At 42.0% G+C, this 22,295-nt stretch overlaps 1 protein-coding gene across 13 annotated transcripts in view; it reads left to right on the plus strand.

Moving 5' to 3' along the window:
• Depdc5 (DEP domain containing 5, GATOR1 subcomplex subunit) overlaps nucleotides 1-22,295 on the plus strand; it is a 124,689-nt gene that overhangs the window by 60,108 nt on the left and 42,286 nt on the right. For 12 of the 13 annotated variants that reach the window (XM_027387230.2, XM_027387229.1, XM_027387228.2 and 9 more), the window contains 7 exons: nucleotides 207-272; nucleotides 3,397-3,553; nucleotides 3,960-4,120; nucleotides 11,303-11,420; nucleotides 11,701-11,868; nucleotides 12,690-12,909; nucleotides 14,305-14,438. In XM_027387230.2, the coding sequence (XP_027243031.1) occupies nucleotides 207-272; nucleotides 3,397-3,553; nucleotides 3,960-4,120; nucleotides 11,303-11,420; nucleotides 11,701-11,868; nucleotides 12,690-12,909; nucleotides 14,305-14,438 (1,024 nt within the window). Of the gene's footprint in view, nucleotides 1-206; nucleotides 273-3,396; nucleotides 3,554-3,959; nucleotides 4,121-11,302; nucleotides 11,421-11,700; nucleotides 11,915-12,689; nucleotides 12,910-14,304; nucleotides 14,439-22,295 lie in introns of those variants that run through there. The other variant, XM_027387239.2, reaches the window with a different exon arrangement.

Raw genomic sequence — 22,295 nt, forward strand, 5'->3', positions numbered from 1 at the left:
ACATTGAAGTTCTGGTTCATTCCCAGATTTTAGGTTGTTCATATTTTCCTTTGATTATTTTGTGATGTTTGAAATACCCAGTTTAGAATTGGTACTTGGTGTATGTTTTTATTTTAGCTTTATTTTTGAGCTTTTCCAATCATAGCTGTCAGAACTGTTTTGTAGAGTAACTTTTGATTCAGACAAGTGCCTTTTTCTTCCCCTAGGTATGAATCCTAGGACCCAGAATAAGGATTCTCCAGAGGATGGTGTTTCTACCTCTCCAGACCCAAGTAAGGGGACAGCTGATGAGAAGGAGGCAGACCATAGAGGGTATAGGATATTGAGAGTTGAGGAAGCCCTGTGGGAAGAGAGCAGTTCAGAAATCCACATGTTACGGTATAGAAAGGTGACATGTTAAGGGACTTTTGAGAGAAATATGGCTGAATGACCTGCTCTAGAACATGTGATTCAGGACCTGGGGGTAGAGTAGACTTCCCACAAAGACCCTCATGCCAGGCAGAAGCCAGTGTTAGCTCTTAGACCTAATACTGGCTCTGGAAAAAAATCAGAAAGAAATAATGGACTGTTACTAGAGCCTTTCAGATACACCCATAGTGAAAATATTTGTCTATTCAAATAGCTGAGGTAGAGAACATCTCTATTAGCACAGTAGCAGGGGAGCAGTCCTACCACTGCACACACTTTATTTTATGTGGCTGTGGCTGTGTGTCACTGATGGTTAACTTAACCCTCTTACTATTTTTCATGTCCCTATTACTCTTTTTTAAAAGTTTTTAAAAAATAATTTATTTATTTTAATTTTATGTGCATTGGCATGAGGGTGTCAGATCCCCTGGAACTGGAGTTACAGACAGTTGTGAGCTGCAGTGTGGGTCCTGGGAATTGAACCTGTGTCTTCTGGAAGAGCAATCAGTGCTCTTAACTGCTGAGCCATCTCTCTAGCCCCTCTATTACTCTTAAAAGTTACAAAAGAAACATGTGTTTGTGTGATGGTGCACATTAGCCATAGCACAGGGGCACGGAGGCAGAGGACAGCCAGCGGGAGTTGGCTCTGTCCTGCTACTGGGTAAATCCATGAATCCAACTCAAGTTGTCTGGCTTGGTAGCAAGTGCCCTTTACCTATTGAGTCATCATGCCAGCCCAAACAGTTTGTTTTTCTTCTTCTTTTTTAAGTTTCCTTAAGATGAGTATGTTAGCTTTAATCCCAACACTTGGGAAGCCTGGTATAAGTAGGAGTATCAGGCCAGCCAGAGCTACATAGTGAGACACTGTTTACAAACAAACAAACAAACAAAAACAGAATGAAAATATCTGAAGTTCTTTTTAATCATATCATCAAACATATGATTATATCTGGGGTTTTAGTAGTCATTTTTATTAATGACCATTTGGATAGTTTCCAGGGATTTTTTTTTTGGGGGTGGTGGTGGTTTAAGACAGTGTTTCTCTATGTAACCTGGCTAATTGTGAACTTTATCAACCCTCTGTCTCTGCTTCCCTAATGCTGGGACAACACACATGCTATCATGCCCAGCAGAAATCATTGATATAAGAGTCAGAAAGGTAGTGAGAGGGCTAGCATGATCTAAGACAACACAGAGAGGTAGCTGACTTCCATTTCTGACTTCCTCATGGTGGCTTTGATTAAGTCTCTTCTACTTCTGGTTTTATCCAGGAAGTGGGGACAAGCACAGCTTCTTATCTACCATATGGGAAGTTGGGGTGCAGCTCCAGCTGTTTGGGGATATATTTTGAATTCCTGAGATATTAACAACTCTATGAGACCTGCATAGAGATGGAGTTAGGCCTGTGTCCATTTATAGTCTTCCCCAAGTCAGTGATGCTTCATGAAGCACTCTGTCCCTGTACTTAGCACACAAGACTTTGTCACCCATTTGAGAGTGATGTGAGGCTAACAAAGCTACAGTGTATTTTAAACTCATTACTGCTCATACACATGCATTTACAATATAGAGAGTATATGTATTCCACTCAGTACTCAAAAGGCAAAGGTATGGAGTCTTTTTGTTGTTGTTTCCTCCTACAGAGATTTTTTTTTAAAAAAAAAGGTCTTCACTTAAAAGGTCTTACAGATTAGAGTAAGTTTTACTTAGCAAGATTGCTATTGGTTTAAATTTAATACTTGAAGGGGAATAATAAGATTATAAAGAAAAGTCGTTTAAAGCCCGGTGTAGGGCACATTGTAATCCCAGCCTTTTGGAAGGTAAGGAAGATGGATTACAAATTCAAGCCTAACCTGGGATTCATAACAAAACTGTGAGAGAGGAGGAGGAGAGAGGGAGGCATTATTGGGTACTGGCTCTGGCAAGAGCTTACTAACTGTATCACATGGTAGTGGGTGGCATTATGATTAGAGAGGGAATCAGAAATCACAGGCAGAAAAATGAAAGCTAGAGCTCAGGCTGGGACAAGAACTGCCTCAAGTTCCAGAATGACCCTGACCTTCCTGAGGACACACCTCCAGGGACCTCCCTCTAGGCTCTATATTCCTCATATTTCCACACTGGAGACCAAGCCCCTGTGCATGAACCTAGTGAAACAAAGCGTCCATACAATAGTGCTGCCTCAGCACTTCAACTTAGTGGGAAGGGACATATACCCAAGTGGATATGGCAATATCTGTAGCCATTTCTGGTTTTCACAGTGGAGTGCACCATTGGCATCTTGTGAGCAGAGTCCAGTGTTGCTCCTCAGCATCTCTCAATGCCCAGCACAGCTCTCTATAACATCTGTGTAGTCCAAAATGTCAGGAGTTAGTTACCAGTATTGAAAACCTGCTTTATCAAAGGAGCAGACATCAAACTCAAGTTTCCAAATCCCAGACTTGTAACTGTCCCAGACATCCTCTTTTGGTTTTCCTCCTACCCTTTTGAATCTATTACTTGTGATTCTGAAACTGTTCCTGTTTCTGCTGCTATATGCTGTTTTGCTCCCAATTAGGCTGAGCTTTCTTCCTTTCCTACCCAAACACTCTGCAGTCCTTGAAAGGAGAAGCTCTGGCCTGAGCCTCTCTTCTGCCCGCAGAATAATAATTTGCTTTGATATGTAACCCTGCCTGCCCTGCAGTAACCTCACTGGCATTTCAGCTGTAGCTCATGATCAGCAGAAAATGAAAAATAGCGGCTGTGAATCCCATTTGCATGATGGGATGGAATAAGCATGTGTTGCATTATCTAACAAACTCTGTTTCTTTCTCTCTCTCTCTTTCTCCCTCCCCCATCCCCTTCCCTCTGCTCCTTCTCTATCCTGGCAATTTCTATCACCTTTACCATCAACTCCCCTGGCTCCATATCCCAAACCTGCCATGGTGACCACATGCACCTTTTCCCCGTTATTCGAGGCAGTTCTGACACTGTCTGCTCCCCCTGTAGTGCCAGGCTTCTGTTGCACAGTTGGAGTGGATTGGAAGTCTCTTACTACTCCTGCATGCCTTCCCCTCACCACTGACTACTTCCCGGACCGCCAGGGCCTGCAGAATGACTACACAGAGGGCTGCTATGATCTCCTCCCAGAAGCAGACATGGACAGGTCAGTGGCCAAGAAAACAGGTCAGTTTTGTTTGTGAGGGTTATGGGTATATTGAAACACGTGTATAGAAGAACAATGAACTTTTAAACCTTTCATGTCCTCCTTAAGTATTTGAGAAATTCTATGATTTCTGTTACTTTCAAGTTTGGTTGACCTTAACAGCTTGTTAACACATTGATAACATATTTACTAATGCAGTTGCTTTGGCACACTACACCTGATTTTCTAAGGTTATTCCTTTTTTTCTGCCTTGTTGAATTGATCATTTCTTCTAAAGCTGGTGTACAGATTATTGATTTTCTGAGCTGCTATAGAATGAATCTAGGATGAATCAATAATACAATAACTAATAAGTGTCACTGCCCAAGGTCAAGCATATCCACATGTTCAGTCATTTCTTTTCCAGGAGGGATGAGGAGGGTGTTCAAATGACAGCCCAGCAAGTGTTTGAAGAGTTCATTTGCCAGCGCCTCATGCAGGGCTACCAAATCATAGTACAGCCGAAGGCCCAGAAACCCAACACCACGGTCCCACCCCCACTGAGCAGTAGCCCACTCTATAGCAGAGGTAAGTTATTCTTCTTAAAATTATGTTTCTTCTTTTCTAAAAAATCTGAGAGAGTAGGTTTTCTTTTGTTATGTTATTGTCTTAGAGTTACTGTTGCTGTGATGAAACACTATGACCAAAGCAACTTGGGGAAAAAAGAGTTTATTTGGCTAACACTTCCACATCACTGTTTGTAACTGTAGGAAATCAGGACAGGAATTCACAGAGAATGGGAACCTGGAGGTAGGAGCTAATGAGGCCATAGAAGAGTGCTGTTTGCTGGCTTGCTTGCTCTTCATGGCTTGCTCAGCCTGCTTCTTTAGCACCCAGGACCACCAACCCAAAGGTAGTACACCCAAAATGGGCTGGGCCCTCTCCCATCAAATTACTAGTTAAGAAAATGCTTAATAGGCTTTCTTACAGCCAGGTCTTATAGAGGCATTTTCTCACTTGAGGCTCTTCCTCTCTAACAACTGTAGCTTTGTCAAGTTGACATAAAAACCAGCTGGTGGGGCTGGAGAGATAGCTCAGAGGTTAAGAGCGCTGACTGCTCTTCCAGAGGTCCTGAGTTCAATTCCCAGCAACCACAAGGTGGCTCACAACCATCCATTATGAGATCTGGTGCCCTCTTCTGATGTGCAGATATACATGGAAGCAGAATGTTGTATACACAATAAATAAGTAAAATCTTAAAAAAAAAAAAAAAAAAAAAAAAAAACAGCTGGCACAGGTACAAATTTATCTCCAGCCCTTTTGAGAGTGGTGTAGCTCAATGGCAGAGTGCTTATCAGCATGCATTAGGTCCTGGTTCCATCACTAGCACATAAACACAAAGAAACAACAATGGTAAAGAAAACTATATAAATCAGCCTCGGTGGCCCAAACCTATAATCCAGTACTTAGTAGCTTGAGATAGGAGGATTATAATGGTTTTTTAGGCCAGCCTGGGCTACATGGTGAGTTCAGCTACAAAGTAATACTCTTAAAATAAAAAGAAAACAACCTTACTCTAAGTCGTTATGGGCAGTGGTTACTCTTGCATGGGTTCCTCGCCCTTAGATGGTGGCTCACTCCCAGTGGTACACATACTGTTGATCCCACAGAACAAGAGTAAAGACCATTATCCAAATTCTTTGGTCAAATTAAGCAACCTTTATTTTCTGTCAGACAGGCCTATCTTCAGAAAGCAGAGTCTGAAAAAAAAATAGCATCACAGAATGAGGTAGGGTTTATATGGTCCAAAAATCTGCAAGACTAGTGGGGTTTTAAGGGTTGGGGAATTTGCAGAGTAATTTTAGTTGCATAGGAACTTGGTTGAGCCTTTCAAAGTTATTTGGCAGAACATATTATCAGGGTATATTCAAGGTGTGAGTCAAACTCCATAGGGTAGGAGCATGTCAAATTCCAGAAACAGGTTAAAGCATTGTCAACTTGAATTTTGCAGCAAACAGAAATGAACTTGTTCTGACCTTATAACAAAATGGCTTCCATCCTTAAGATGGATTCAGGCTGGTCTATCAATACATTCAAGCAACACTCATACAAGTAAAAATAAAATAATTTTTTAAAAAACCTTACTCTTTTTTGTTGTTGTTTTTTGTTTTGTTTTGTTTTTCAAGACAGGGTTTCTCTGTGTAGCTCTGGCTCTTCTAGAATTCACTCTGTAGACCAGGCTGTTCTTGAACTCACAGGGAGGGCTCTGCCTGTCTCTGCCTCCTGAGTGCTGGGATTAAAAGCATAATACACCACTGCCCAGCCAAAATGTTACTCTTCTTAATCAGTCAACCAATCTCTCTCTCTCTCTCTCTCTCTCTCTCTCTCTCTCTCTCTCTCTCTCTCTCTCTCTCTCTCTCTCTCTCTCCTTTTTGAGACAGGGTCCTGTAACTCACTATATAGACCAGACTTACTTCAAACTCAAAGATCCACTTACCTCTCCCTGTGAAGTGCTGGGGTTTAAGGTATACACTTGCATTCCTGGCTGTACAATTCTCTTTTTAAGGAAGAGAATATTGCCAGGCAGTGGTGACACACACCGTCAATCCCAGCACTTGGGAGCAGAGGCAGGTGGACCTCTGTGAGTGTGAGGATAGCGTTGTCTACAAAGTGAGTTCCAGGACTGCACAGAGAAACTGTCTTGAAAAACAAAACAAAAGACAAAAAAAAAGGGAAGAGGATATGATTAATTTTAGAAATGATATAGTTTGATTTAGACAACTAGGAGTAGCAGGCAGCCAATACTGAGTTGTCAAGAGTATAGTGAATGTTCTAAACCTGAAAGTGGGTATTTAATTGTTTCTAGTGTTATACCTACCTGTTACTCAACAGGCTGTCAGATGGTGCATCTAAGTTTACAGTTTGTTTGTTTTTTAATGTGTATGGGGAGTGACAGTCCACAAGAGCCAGAGAGGGGCATAAAAAGTCCCCCAGAACTAGAGTTACAAACAGTTGTGAGAGGTCCAGCATAACTGCTAAAAACCAAATCCTGGTCTTTTAGAAGAGCAATATGTGTTGTTTTGTTTTGTTTGTTTTTTTGAGTCAGGGTTTCTCTGTGTAGCCCCGGCTGTCCTGGAACTTGCTCTGTAGACCAGGCTGACCCTGAACTCAGAGAGTCACCTGCCTCAGCTTCCCAAGTGCTGGGAGTAAAGGCCTTGCCACTGCTGCCCAGCCAAGCTTACATTTTGTTTGTTTGTTTGTTTGTTTGTTTTTTCGGCTGGTCTCGAACTCAAAGAGATCCACCTGCCTCTGCCTCCCGAGTGCTGGGATTAAAGGTGTGGGCCACCAACGCCCGGCCATTTTTTTTTTTTTTTTTTTTTATGTGTGTCTTTTTTCTGTTTTGGCACTGGGAATCAAGCCCAGGACCTTATTCATGGTAGACAAGTTCTTTACCACTGAGCTACACCTCAGTCCCTCCCTACATTTGTACATTTGTTCTTTTTCCCTTAGTCTGTGTTCATCTTTCTCCTTAATCACTGAAGTTTAGTGACCTAATTCAAGAATGAGTCACCCATTAGTGGCAGGGACTAATAAGTGACACTAATTGAGGAAGAGCCAAGTTGTAGAGAACTCTTCTAAAATAAGAATGACAGAGGGAATTAAGTGTGGGTGCCTGGAATTGGAAAGCAATAATCATTTCCCAAAATAATCAGTGAGCTGTCTTGATATCTTTGCTTCTTCATTGTTGCTAATGAAGCCTCCACTTCACTATTTCGGCCACTGTACAACTTCAGGTCATTGTTGGTTCTAGTAAACTCCTTCTGGTCAGAGAATTTAAAGACATGTTATGTGGGCTTAGCTGTCAGCCCACCCAGGTTTTGTAGATGAAGCTGTGGGTCTCTTCTGTGTTTTCTTAGAAAGCTCCTTGTGATGTTTGTTGCATGGTGCCTTCTGTTTATGTTATACATTCTACTTTTGGTCTTGTTTTTTTTTTTTTTGAGACAGGGTCTTATTTAGCCCAAGTTGGCCTTAAACTCTTGATCTTACTGTTTCACCTCCTAACACCTGCCTTAGTCTGTATTAACCTTTTGGAGTGCCAAGACTATTTTGGAAAAGTGCTGTGGTCACCACTGTACCACCAAAGCACTTACTTTAACCAGGACTGTTTTGGATTCATCTTTTCTATCTCCACAGTGCAAACTACACTGTGCCTGGGAATATAACAATATATTAAATAAATATATGTGCTCATTCATTCATTCATTCATTCATTCATTCTTTTATTCATTCAGCATTTTAGACTCCTAGTCTAAAGAAGGAATTTATAGCTTAGTAGAAAAGAGCTTTTGTCAAACTATGAAAAATGGATCTGCTGTGATAAAGATTTGGAGGGAAAAGTTAGTCAAAGACCCATGACACCTCTTTAATTTGGAGCTTGATCTGGTTTGGAGGATCAGGTATAGATAGCTTCCTTGAGGAGGTGATGTTTGCCCTTAGACTTGAAATAAATAGAAATCATTAGGAAAAATGGAGGGGGCAGGTTGAAGGGAAGAGCATGCAGGCAGAGGGATTGGTATGTGTAAAAGTCTTTAGTAGGAGACATTGTGATAATTTTTGCACACCAAAAAGAAAGCTAGAGTTATAGAGCACAGAATGAGCTGGGGGTGTGGCCAGAGACATTAGGTCTCGAAAGGCTGCAGGAAGAGTTTAGTTCTTTAATCCAAGGAACAGTAATGAATTTACCCTTAGATGGCACTGGCCACATCTGGCTTGCCCAGTCTTTGCTCCTGAATGGATGGTGAGTGTCCCATGTGAGTCTGTAATTCTAGTATCAAGTTCTGTTCCTGATTGATTCATGAGCCTTATTCTTCATGGCTAGTTGTCAGAGGGACACTCTTATTTCCTTGGTAATAAAACCTACTGGTATCCTGTTACTATCATTATTGGGAAAGTTGCTTTTTATAGCCAAGCTCATGCTGTTTCCTTGTTTCAGATTTATTCATTGCAAAGGTAAGGTAGGACTTGTTCCAACAAACTCTTGGAGTTTACTGTCTGCTGGGAAAGGCATGCATTAACTTAACCACAGATGCATGTTTGATCACTGAGATACACCTAGTTTAGAATGATGTGTTGGGGCACTGAGCTGGATGATCATGAGCCTTGACCCCTGACACTTTTTCTGAGAGCCAGCAGGGTGCTTATAGCAAAGTGAAGGAGCAACTCATGGGGCACACACCTCTCCAGTTGCAGAAAGCAAGACCTGAAGAGACATGCCCTGACAGGTAAAAAGGTTGAGATTGAATTCAGGGTCCCAAGCTGAAGCCTCTTTGTATATGCTGCGGGCCTGCCTTGGAAGTTTATCACATTCACAATAAAGATCCTCTCAGACTCTACTGTCCTCTCTTCTGAGCATTTCCAGGCCACCTGCCACCATGTGAGCTGAACAAGAGAGAACAGCACACTTTTGTTTGTTTTGTCATGAGGATCTAGGCTTTGTTGTTTTTTATGGCATGACTTTTAGTCTTTAGAGAATCTTTCCCATTCTTGTTATCTGCCTTCGCTGTACTTAATTCAATTAAACTAAGTTTTTGAACACCTACTCTGGGCATGGCACTTTCATCAGGAGCTAATTGAAAATATTAAAATAAACAATATTTATCTCTGGCCTTTTAGAATTTTATTTTAAATTTTAATTTAATATAGTCTTGAGACAAGGATCCACTATTTTCCCAGTCTGACATCAAACCTAAAGACTCAATCAATCTACCTATTTTAGTGTTTCCTGTGGCTGGAGCCATAGATACACACTGCTGTGCCTGAGTCTTTGAAACATGTTGTAAGAGTTTATATTTGGAAAGACACATACCAAAGGAGAGCTCCATATAAGATTTTCACATGACTAATGGTGTCTGATAGCTTTCCTGAGGAATTTACCTTTGGAGGTGATATTAAGTCATCTATAAATTGGCTGTGGCTCAGCCAATAAGGGCACTTACTACCATGCCTGTGACCTGAGTTTGATCCCTAGAACCCACATGTAGAAGAGACCTGATCCTGCAAATTGAATTTTTTTTTCAACTTTTTAAATTTTAATTAGAAACAGGATTGATTTACGTGACAATCCTAGTTCACTTCTCCTACCCGTCCTCCCCTACAACTACCCCCCCAACTAAAACCCTATCTATCACATATCCTTTCTGCTCCCCCTGGATGGTGAGGCCTTCCATAGGGTGTCATTAGAGTCTATTGTATCCTTTGGGATAGGGCGTAGGCCCACCCCTGTGTGTCTAGGCTCAGGGAGTATTCCTCTATATGGAATGGGCTCCCAAAGTCCACACCTATGCTAGGGACAAGTACTGAACTTCTACAGGAGGTCCCGTAGATTTCAGAGGTTTCCTCACAGAAACCCATGTTCCTGGGTTATTCTGGATCATTCCCATGCTGGTATTCTGGCTATCAGTCTGGGGAGCAAGAGTTCCCTGATGTTCGGGTCAGCTGTTTCTGTGGTTTTCACCAGCCTGGTCTTGACCCCTGTGCTCTTCACTCGTCCTTCTCTGAATCTGGGTTCCAGTTCAGTTGGGTGATTAGTTGTGGGTGTCTACTTCTACTTCCACCAGCTGCTGGATGAATGCTATAGGATGGCATATAAGTTAGTCATCAATCTCATTATCAGGGGAGGGCATTCAAGGTAGCCTCTCCTCTGTTGCTTAGATTGTTAGCTGGTGTCATCTTTGTAGATCTCCAGACATTTCCTTAGTGCCTGATTTCTCTGTAAACCAAAAATGTCTCCCTCTATTATGATATCTCCATTCTTGTTATCAACTACTCTTCCCCTGACTCAACCTTTCTGCTCCCTCATGTCCTCTGCATCCCTCCTCTTCTCCCCTTCTCATTTTCCTAGCTCCCTCCCCCCTCTTCCTGTGCTACCAATTTGCTCACCAAATCTTGACCCTTTCCCCTTCTCCAGGGGACCATGTATATCTCTCTTGGTTTTTCAAGACAGGGTTTCTCTGTGGCTTTGGAGGCTGTCCTGGAACTAGCTCTTGTAAACCAGATTGGTCTTGAACTCACAGAGATCCACCTGCCTTTGCCTCCTGAGTACTGGGATTAGCAAATTGTCATTTGACTTCCACATATGCACTGTAATATGCACAATTTGTGCTTTTGCACATTTGCACACATACAAAGTAAATATATGTAAACATTTTTTAATCTGTAAGATTTCAGTTAGTGGCTCAGGCAGAGAAGGCAGAAACAGTGTCACAAACAGGTATGTGGGGGCAAAAATTGCATAAAACCAATCAGTGGTCCTTTCAGATTGCAGTTGGAAGGAGCAGTGGGGAGGGAGGGGTTGGAGCACAGGCCAGGAGGTTGTGCTGGCTACCAGCCCAGGGTGAGTACTGGCAGCCCAGGGTGAGTACCGAGATGGGCTTGGGTAGAGTGGAGTTTCATTTCAATCTCACGTATTCCTGGACTTGTTGATGTTTACTACAGAGGTCTGGGTACCAGGGTTGGAGTGTGGCGTCTAGGTGCTGCTAGTACCTACTTTCTCATTTGCTACTAGTTGGTTTAATAAGAGAAAAATCTGAGTTTCTGGAATTTTATTTTATTTTATCTTTTGATCAAGAATACTGCTTCTGTGAGCAGCCTCTCAAAACATTGTTTCTTCTTTTTCATTTTTTTTCCCTCTTTATCTGTGTGGATGAAAAGCAAGACTGTGGTAAAAATGAGCCTTTACCAGATGAGTGAAATCATTATTTTTTCTACTAGGCCTTGTGTCCAGAAACCGCCCTGAGGAGGAGGGCCAGTATTGGCTGAGTATGGGCAGAACTTTCCATAAGGTGACACTCAAGGACAAGATGATCACAGTAACACGATACCTTCCCAAGTGAGTCCTTGGATGTTTACAGTCTTGGTGGTCATATTGAATTTTGTCTCTACCCTAAACTATGTGTATAATACAATACATGTATATAAGAAGTTGAATGATTCCTTTAGACTCTTGGCTTTGCTTTAAAATAAGTTTAGGTTTATAGTTTATGGTTTATAGTATATTGGGATGTACTGGGACTCAGTCTGTAGACCAAGCTGGCCCCAAACTCAAAGAGATCTACCTGCCTCTACCTCAGATTGCTTTTAAATATCCAAGCATCTCCTTTGTTTTTCAGGTACCCTTATGAATCTGCCCAGATCCATTACACCTACAGCCTCTGCCCCTCCCACTCTGACTCAGAGTTTGTCTCCTGTTGGGTGGAATTCTGCCATGAACGGCTAGAGGAATACAAGTGGAATTACTTAGATCAGTATATTTGCTCAGCTGGCTCTGAAGATTTCAGGTTAGAGAGAGGCTTTAACTTCCCATCTGTGCTGCCTTGGATACATGTATCTTTTAACATGTCTCTCTTTTTGTCTGGTATTTGTTTTGTTGTCCCTAAAATTGGAAGAACAGAGCACACCTGCATGGGTTAAAACTGTGGCTAGAGATGATGGTTATGTAATAGTGTGAATGTACTCAATTCCATTGACATACACACTTAAAATGGGTTAAAGTGATATATTTTATCATGTGTATTTTATTAAAGTTGGAAAAAAAGCAGAGCTCAGTCACAATGTGCCTTTTGGTGTCAGTCCAGAAAATGAACTTAGTGGAGGAACTTAGGCTCATAGAGGTTGTGCAGAGTTCACATTGTGCCAGAGGCCACCAGCTAATGTGGAGCACATCCACGATTCAGTATTATCTTATTTAAATTAACAAATAGTAGAATTACCTTTCTTTGTGTGTGTGTTCACATGTATGGTTATATTCAGGTCTATATGTTTTTAGCAAATACAGGGATTCATGTTTCCACCTGCTTTCAGCATTTTTATCCTCTTGTTGTCGGGTAGTTGTGGTTGTATTGTCACATTTATAATATTTTAACTTTTCTGTCTGCTTTATGATTGATGGTAGACAGCTGCTTCACTGGGTCTGGGTTTACAGAAGTATTGTCATGGCAGAAGCCATCTTGTGGTCTTGCAGTTTTTTGTTGTATCTTAAGCAAAGCCATTTGGGCAGCAAAACAGGACCATTTCACATCAGCTTCAGAGAGAGCTCTCCAGGAAGGCTTTTATTATCTTTTTCTCACCACCACTCTGATTTCCTTGACTCTCTCTGTAGTTTAATTGAGTCTTTGAAGTTCTGGAGAACCCGATTCCTACTACTGCCAGCCTGTGTCACTGCCACCAAGCGCATCACAGAAGGGGAGGTGCACTGTGACATATATGGGGACAGACCCCGTGCAGATGAAGATGAGTGGCAGCTCTTAGATGGCTTCATCCGCTTTGTAGAGGGCTTAAACCGCATCCGCAGGCGCCATCGCTCAGACCGAATGATTCGGGTGAGGCATTGGTTCTCAACCTGTGGGTTGAGACCATCAGAAAACATATTTCTAAAAGTCTTAAGAACTGAGACACTGCTCCTCTATAAAATTACAGTTATGAAGTAACAACGAAAATAATTTTATGGTCACCACATAAAATTATTTGGGGGTCACCACAACCTGAGGAAGTGTATTAAAGGGTTGCAGCATTAGGAATGTTGAGAATCACTGGAGTAAGGGTCTTAGAGCTCCTGGGGACTGCACCTGGCCTGAGATGCAGGCTTTACCTCCTGATCTCTCAGGGCTTCTCATTAGCCAGATGATTTATCCCATAACTACCCAACATGTGCCTGAAATTCCAATCAGTATGTTCTTGCCTATTGTAGAATGAAGGCAAGGGGATTGGTGCCAGCCATGACTGGACTCTGCCATATGGCTTGAGCTGTCCCTTCTAGCTGAGGACATAGCACCTATTTCATACTCTCCAAGTGGGATTCAGTATTGGACATAGCTGTTGTGTTTTGTGGCACTGAATTGCTAAGTAAAAGCTCTTAAGAGGTTGACAGCAGCAGAGCTTCCTTTTAGAGTTTCTAACACTTTCATTTGGGTCATATACTGCCACTCAGAGGAGAAACCGAGGCTTATGAAGGTTATTGGATATATCTGAGGCTACCTTGGCAATAAAGGGTAGATATGTGATTCAGCATTGTTTTGCTTAAATTAACATTACATCATCATTGACTCTCTCTTTCTCTCTGTGTATTCTGTATATACAAGTGTATACAGAATACAGGGATTTGTGTTGCCAACCACCACAATCAAATGGTTCCCCAGACGTAGAGAACCTGAGTTTGATCCCCAGAGCTAAAAGGAAAAACACAAAAGCATCATGCTACTCTTGGCAGTGACAGTTTTCCCATCTCCATCTTTTAGCAACCGCTAGTCTTTTCCAGGTGTTTTAAAATTCTGTCATATGATATAAAATCACTTGAGGCTTGCTTCTTCCACATAGCATTATGCTTTAGGATTCATTCAAGTTTGTGTATTAGTAGTTCATTATTTTTAATCTCCTGATAGTGTTCCTTCATCAGCCCTGTTTTTAACCTTAGGCTCCTTTTTCCACACCAGCTACCTTATGTACACAAGATCACTTGTGATTAGAATATTTAGAATGTTTATGGGAAAAGAGCTTTAAGCTTTGAGAAGAAACAACTTTAGTTTGAGTTCCAGCTCCAGGGGATTTGGAGTTACTTGGTTAACCAGACTCTCTGAGTTTTAGTTTCTTCTGTTGTTTGCTAAGCACAGAGAACCTGTATTCCTCTGCTGGGTTAATTGGGTTCCCAGGGTCCAAAGATGCGGTGGCCATGTGAGCTGAGATGTGACTAATGAACCGTCTCCTCTTCCATGCTTTAGAAAGGGACTGCCATGAAAGGCTTGCAGATGACTGGGCCCATCTCTGCGCACTCCCTCGAGTCAACAGGCCCCCCAGTTGGGAAGAAAGGAACCTCAGCTCTGTCTGCCCTGCTGGAGATGGAGGCTAGTCAAAAGTAAGTGCCTGGTTAAAGAGACCTCGCCCCACCCATTAGGCTTTAGGGAGTTTCAGTTTCACCAGAGCAAGGTGAAATATAATTTCCATATGAAATTAAGAAGATATTACAGGGCTGGAGAGATGTCTTAGCAGTTTTGAGCAGCACCCGTAACTGTGGCACCCAGCTGCCTGTAACTTCAGTTCCAAGGGTTCCTGCTCCCGCTTTCGGCACTGTGGACACTGTGCACACATGGTGTACAGACTTTCATGCAGGCCTATAGGCATACACATGAAATAAAACTAAATCTGTTTTTTTTTTTTTAGAAGACATTTACATGATAAGGAAGTAAAGCTAACACCTGGTGTGACTGTCACATAACAAAATAGGCCTGAAATTAGAAACTTGCTGTCCAGCCTGGTGATAGTGGTGAGTGCCTTTAATCCCAGCACTGGACAGACAGGCAGGTGTATCGTTGTAATGGAGTCCGAGGCCAGCCTGGTCTGCAGAGCTAGTTACAGGACTTCCAGGGCTACACAGAGAAATCCTGTCTCAAAATATGGGAAAAAAGAAGAAAAAAGTAAAGTTGAGTGGGCAAGAAAACATGAGGTACGGGGGTAAATGCATTTGGAGACAGCGTGGAAAGCTGGAAACCAGGCCACTTTTCATGGTCTCATGGGGTGGGGATGGGAGGATCACTTGGTAGTCATTTGATTTGGTTTTGTTATAGTGAGAAGTTTTTTATTTTTATTTTATTTTATTTTATTTTTTTTGGTTTTTCAAGACAGGGTTTCTCTGTAGCTTTGGATGCTGTCCTGGAACTAGCTCTTGTAGACCAGTCTGGTCTCAAACTCACAGAGATCCACCTGCCTCTGCCTCCCGTGTGCTGGGATTAAAGGTGTGTGCCACCAACGCCCAGTTTATAGTGAGAAGTTTTAAGCAGATGACAAAATGTTAATTGACTAGTATAATAAAGATCCTCTCTATAGTCATCTAATTTTCAGTGATCATCTGTTCTTAGCCACTTGTGTTTATCTTTTATTTCTTAAAACCCAGACATTATACTCTTTTTATCTATAATACTTCGTAATGTGTCTGAAAAATTAGTCTTCTTTTTTTATTTTTTTTAAATTTTAGAAGCACTCTTATTTGCATATCAATCCCCACATTCCCTCGAGCTCCCATCCTCCCATGCTCCACACCGACCCTCCCAACCCACCCCCACCCACTCCCTAGGGATAGTGAGGCCCTCCATGGGGAACCATCAAAGTCCATCACATAATTTGGGGGAGGGCCTGGGCCCTCCTTCCTGTATCTGAGCTGCAATAATATCCTTCCATAGGGAATGGGCTCCCAAAGTCCATTTGTGCTCTAGGATAAACACTAGCTCTACTGTTAGAGGTCCCATAGACTGCCCTGGCCTCCCAGCTGGCACCCACATTCAGAGGACTTGGTTTGGTCCAATGCTGGTTCCCCAGCTTTATGACTAGGGTCTCTGTGCTCTCACTAGGTCAGGTCAACTGTTTCTGGGGGTTTCTCCAGCACAGTCTTGTCTCCTTTGCTCATCCCTCCTCTCTCTACGCAACTGGATTCCAGTAGCTCAGTGTTTACCTGTGGGTGCCTGTTTCTGCTTCAGTCAGCTACTAGATGAAGGCTCTAGGAATGGTAACCAAGGTAGTCATCAATCTCATTATAGGGGAAGGGCATCAAAGGCAGCCTCTCCACCATTGCCTAGATTCTTAGTTGGGGTCATCCCTGTGGATCCCCTAACATTTCCCCTGTGTCAGACCTCTCTCCAAACCTATACTGACTCCCTCTATCAAGGTGTCTCCTTTCTTGCCCTCCTCTATCCCTCCTCTGTCTCAGTCCTCCTATTCTTCTCCCCCTACTCCTCCTCCCCCTCTCTCCTCCTCACCCCCTCCTAATTTGCTCAAGGGTTCTTGTCTCCCTCCCCTTCTTTGGGGGATCATGCGTTCTTCTTTTGGGGGTCCTCCTTGTTTCTAGTTTCTCTGGTGGTGTGGATCGTAGGCTGGTAGTCTTTTGCTCTATATCTAATATCCATATATGAGTGAGTATATACCCTGCTTGACTTTCTGTGACTGGGTTACCTCACTCAGGATGTTTTCTTCCAGTTCCATCCATTTGCCTGCAGATTTCAAGATTTCATTGTTTTTTTCCACCAATACTCCATTGTGTAAATGTACCATATTTTCTTCATCCATTCTTCAGTTGAGGGGCATTTAGGTTGCTTCCAAGTACTGGCTATTACAAACAACGCTGCTATGAACATTGTTGAACATGTGTCCTTGTTGTATGAATGTGCATTCTTTGGATATATGCCCAAGAGAGGAATTGCTGGATCTTGAGGTAGACTGATTCCCATTTTCCTGAGAAACCTCCATACTGATTTCCAAAGTGGTGGTACAATTTGCACTCCCACCAGCAATGGAGGAGTGTTTGCCTTTCTCCACATCCTCTCCAGCATAGACTGTCATTGGTGTTTTTTATTTTAGCCATTCTGGCCTGTGTAAGATGGTATCTCAGAGTTGTTTTGAGTTGCATTTCCCTGATGCTTAAGGATCTTAAGTGTCTTTCATCCATTTTAGATTCTTCTGTTGAGAATTCTCTATTTAGTTCTGCACCCCACTTTTTAATTGGATTGTTTGGTGTTTTGGTGGCTAGCTTCTTGAGTTCATAGTATATTTTGGAAATCAGCCCTCTATCAGATGTGGGGTTGGTGAAGATCTTTTCCCATTCTGTGGGTTGCCGTTTTGTCTTGCTGTGTACTTTGCCTTGCAGAAGCTTCTCGGTTTCAGGAGGTCCCATATATCAATTGTTGATCTCAATGTCTTTGCTACTGGTGTTATGTTCAGGAAGCGGTCTACTGTACCAATTTGCTCAAGGGTTACCTCCCACTTTTTCTTCTAAGAGTTCAGTGTTGCTGGATTTATGTTGAGGTCTTTGATCCATTTGGATTTAAGTTTTGTGCATGGTGATAGATATGGATTTATCTGCAATCTTCTATATGTCTGAATCCAGTTATGCCAGCACCATTTGTTGAAGATGCTTTGTTTTTTTCATTGTATAACTTTAGCTTCTTTGTTAAAAATCAGGTGTTCGTGGTGTGTGGGTTAATATCAGGGTTTTCAATTTGATTCCATTGGTCTACCTGTCTCCTTTTGTGCCAATACCAAGCTGTTTTCAGGACTATGGCTCTGTAATAGAGCTTGAAGTCAGGGATGGTAATTAGTCTTGTTTTTTAAAAAATACATACCAACACTGGACATTGGTGGCACATGCCTTTAAATCCCAGCACTCGGGAATCAGAGGCAGGCAGATCTTTGTGAGGTGGAAGCCAGTCTGGTCTACAGAGCAAGTTCCAGGACAGCCTCCAAAGCAATACAGAGAAACCCTGTCTCGAAACCACCTCCATCCTCACTACCCACTACCCTCCTCCCACCCCCCATCCACCCCCTGCCCTGCAAAAAAAAAATAATAATAATAATACATACATACCATCCAGGCTGGCAAGATGATTCAATGTATAAAAGTATTTGCCATGATGGCTGACAACCTGAGCTTGAGCCCCAGGATCCACACTATGGAAGAAGAGAATTTACCCATGGAAGTTGTCCTCTGACTTTTACACTTGCACTGTGGCATGTGTGCTCCCCATTAAAATGTATAACTTCAAAAAATATAATCATAATATTGTAATTGTAATTACCATAAAATTATAATTCCTAAATATCATGGAATATATTTTTACTGTCTTTGGAGAAAATGTGTATCTTAGTTAGTGTTACTGTTGCTGTGATAAAACACCATGATCAAAAACAACTTGGGGAAAAGATTCATTTGGCTTATGCTTCCACATCACTGTTCATCATTAAAGAAAGTCAGGACAGGAACTCAAGCTGGTCAAGAGCTGATGCAGAGACCATGGAGGGTTGCTGCTTTCTCATCATGGCTTGCTCAGCCTGTTTTCTTATAGAACCCAAGATCACCAGCCAAGGGATGGTACCACCCATAATGTGTTGGGCCCTCCCCATCAATTACTAATTAGGAAAATGCCCTACAGACTTGCCTATAGCACCATCTTAGGGAGGCATTTTCTCAATTTTGGTTCCTTCTTCTCAGATGACTCTAGCCTGTGTCGTTGGCATAAAACTATCCAGTGTGTTTTCAGAAATGAGGTCTATGCTTAGAATGGCTTGGTGGGTGGGTACCAGGAAGTAGAGTTTGAGTGGAAAGGAAGGACTACAGACAAAGTTGCAAACAAACAGTAGGTACCTGCAGGTCTGCAAATGGGAAGAGGAAAGGGAAGTTGAGCTCTCCTGAGAGTGCTGGTTTCTTGTAGCAAAGGCCTCAGGATTCTGCCAGCAGGTTCTTCCTGAATGCCGAAAAGAATGAGGAACATATGTTTCTGGAGTGTTGTGAAGATGGGGGTAAAAAGATCTTATTTTAATTTGCCAGTGAGTCACTGTTTAGTATGCACCAATGAGCCTCTTTCTGCTCAGACTGGGAAGAGCAAGCCATCTTGTGCTTATAGCATTCCCTAGTATGAATGACAAGACTTTCAGTTAAGTCTGTGACAAGAGGCCTTTCTTTCCTTGCCCCAGATGAGTGCTCCTGGCTAATGTGCTAAGTTTTTGGGAGGCTGAAGGTAGGTTTTAAGAGATTACAGGAGCTAGACTTTTATATAGTGTTTATTTACAGAGTGCTTTTTGTTTGCTTTTCTTTTTCACCTTGGAGACCTGCTGCGGATATGGGTACGGCCTGGTTGCTTTTCTTTTTCTTGTGTTGTTGTTTGTTTTTTGAGATCGGATTTGTTTGTGTAGCCTTAGCTATCTTGGAACTAGCTCTGTAGATCATTCTGGTCTTGAATTCTCAGAGATCCACCTGCCTCTGCTTCCTGAGTGCTGGGATTAAAAGTGAGTACACCACTGCCCAGCTGTTTGGATTATTTTTTTCTTCCTACTACACTAAGTTGAATTTGTTGTGAAAACCAGTGTTATACAGCAACATGAGAAAGAGCTTTAAGTTTTTAGAGTCCTGTCATCTCACTATAACTATTTCCTCCAGTTCCCTGTTAGTCTTTTTATCTATAGGCACATACCCTTGTTCAGGCTCTATGCTGTCTAACAGCAGTGGGTTGGCCTGGATAGCAGATATGGGCCTACAGGCTTTTCTGCTTTTATTAGATGAGGATAACCCAATGTATCCAAATTGGGGTAAAAGTCAACAGATAGATGTTCTCATGTCCTATGAAAGATGACTTCCATGCTAAAAGCAGGTTAACAGTGTGATAGTGCCCCATCCACCTACAAACCTGTGAAAGATGTTTGCCTACTTTTGTGTCTTGCTGTTAGTGTAAGCTAACTTCCTCCTGCCCTCCCTTTTATGCTCACCCATCACATATTTCACAGCTTTTGTGTAGGACTGACTGCTTCCCTCCTTCCTCAGAATACAGTGTGCCCTGCATATGTTCTCGTATCTACATGTATTTGCTGTAGAAAGCTCTGAGCTATCAGACAGGAACAGTCTCACCCAGATGTGAATGCCTGTTCCTGATGTGGGGATTAGCACCTAGAAGGCAGTTCAGTAAGTGTGCATGGTTATGTGCATATGAGGTAACTGAGGCTTTCTGTGTCCCATTGCCATCCCAGTCATGGCCCTTTGCTGCAGCCGTCAAGACATGCCAAAAAAAAGTCATAACGTGTTTGTGGCTGTAACTCAGAAGAAAACTGAATGTAGAATGTATTGCAGTGTGGTAAGAGAAAGACAGTTTGGCATTGGTGAACAAAGAAGAAAAGCAAGTGTGTCTTCTGCTTTTCCTCTATAAATTAGACCTCAGAATAACCAAGTAGTTGGAGATTTTTTTCTTTCTAAAATACTCTTGTTAATAAACAACAGAAGGAATGATAGAATATCACTGTGTGTAGTCACTAAGAATTAAAGGAGCGAGGAGTCATCAGCTGCAGCTAATGTCAGCATAGGCAGCCTGCCACGGACTCTCAAGTACCAGTACACAGCACCACAGAAGAAGAATCCTTGCCCCCAGATGAACCTAAATCCAATTAGACTTTTAGGTATAACTTATAGTTCTCAGTACAGGGCACAGAGAAAAAAACATGGAGTAATAAAGGAATGGGCTCAGCACATCTAGATTATATACATTTAGGGGATAGGTGAGCTTCAAGAATAAGGAGAGAGGAGTTTAGACCTTACAAGAGACTTAAGAGATTACTTAATGCAAAACAGAGGCCTTCAGAGTAACTTGTTTTGAATGCACTAATATTTTTTAAACATTTGGGGAAATACTTGATCGTGGTTATGTTTCTTTAAAATTTATTTTCAGTAGGGCGTTGGTGGCGCACGCCTTTAATCCCAGCACTTGGGAGGCAGAGACAGGTGGATCTCTGTGAGTTTTGAGGCCAGCCTGGTCAACAGTGTGAGTTTCAGGATAGCTAGAGAAACCTGTCTCAAAAAAAACTCAAAAGGTCTCAAAAATAAATAAATAATTTTCTTTTAGAGATGCTGCTGTATGTTCTAGATAAAGTGATATGTAGGTTTTGTTTCAAGGAAATTGGTGTGAGTATACAGGGAGATAGAGGGAATAAAATTGTCTTCAAGTGTGTGATTTTAATGGCCGGATATGCAGGGGTCTCTGCACAGTAATATAAATTATCCTTTGTTTTGTTTATTTTATCTTTTATTTATATTTTCTTATCTAACAGTAAGGTAATAAAAGTGGTAGAGCACTTGCTATAGTGGACATGAGAACATGGGTTTGATCTCTGCAACACACATGCTTGCACACACACACAGTCAGAATATAAGAAATGTTACAGATTAGGTTGCCAGGGAAACAGACCAAGATAGAATTTCATATGTAAACAGTTTATTAAGGAGAATTCTTGGACTCAACATTTGTGGAAGGGAGTGTTATCACATACCCAGTGACAGCCTCAGGGGCCTTACATGAGCACTGAAGCTGAATGGGACAGCTTTCAGAGGTAATCTGGGTTTTGACAGCACACACACCATTCATTCATTGACTGTGGCTATTCAGTTTAGACCAACCTGCTCTGCAGTTGGAGCTGTCCCTCCCCCTTAAATAATGCTCCCAGCTGCTTGAAGAAAATAGGCCATTGCTAAGGATTTGGCTTTGAAGTATCCAGCAGCAGCAATATAATTGGTCCGCTTTGTCTGTGGGTGATATATTTGTGGATTTACCACCCACTGATCTAAAATTGAGTCTCAGGCTGGCAAGAAGGATCAGTGGGTAAAGGCTCTTGCTGCCAAGCCTGATGACCTGCATTTCCCAGCACCAACAAGGTAGAAGGACAGACCCAACTCTTGTAACTTGTCCTCTGACTTTGATTTCCATGAGTGTTGTAGCAGGAGCCACACCCTGACCCAATAAATAAATGTAAAAAAATTTTTCTTTTAAATAAAGTCTGTACTAAATGTATACACTTTTCTTATCTCCTAAACAGTGCTATGTAATATAGTATTTACATTATATTGGATATCATATATAATATAATATAATATAATGGTGGTTTAATATATATGGAAGATTTAAAAATCCTGGTCATGGTAGCACACACCTATAATCCCAGCACTGGGGAAGTGGAAGCAGGACAATCAGGACTTTTTGGTCACCCTTAGCTACCAAGCAAGTTCAAGGCTAGCCTGAGCTGCACCAGACCCTGTCTTAAAAGAATAATTAAAGGGGCTAGAGCAATGGCTCAGTAGTTAAGAGCCCTGGCTGTCCTTGCAGAAGACTCGGTTTTCTGGGAATATGTGTGTCCACAAGAGGATGTGAGTGAGCACCTCACAGATAACTGGGGAAGATCCTATCCACATTAC

Source organism: Cricetulus griseus (assembly GCF_003668045.3).
Source record: "Cricetulus griseus strain 17A/GY chromosome 1 unlocalized genomic scaffold, alternate assembly CriGri-PICRH-1.0 chr1_1, whole genome shotgun sequence".
In the NCBI taxonomy this organism is placed as follows: Eukaryota; Metazoa; Chordata; class Mammalia; order Rodentia; family Cricetidae; genus Cricetulus; species Cricetulus griseus.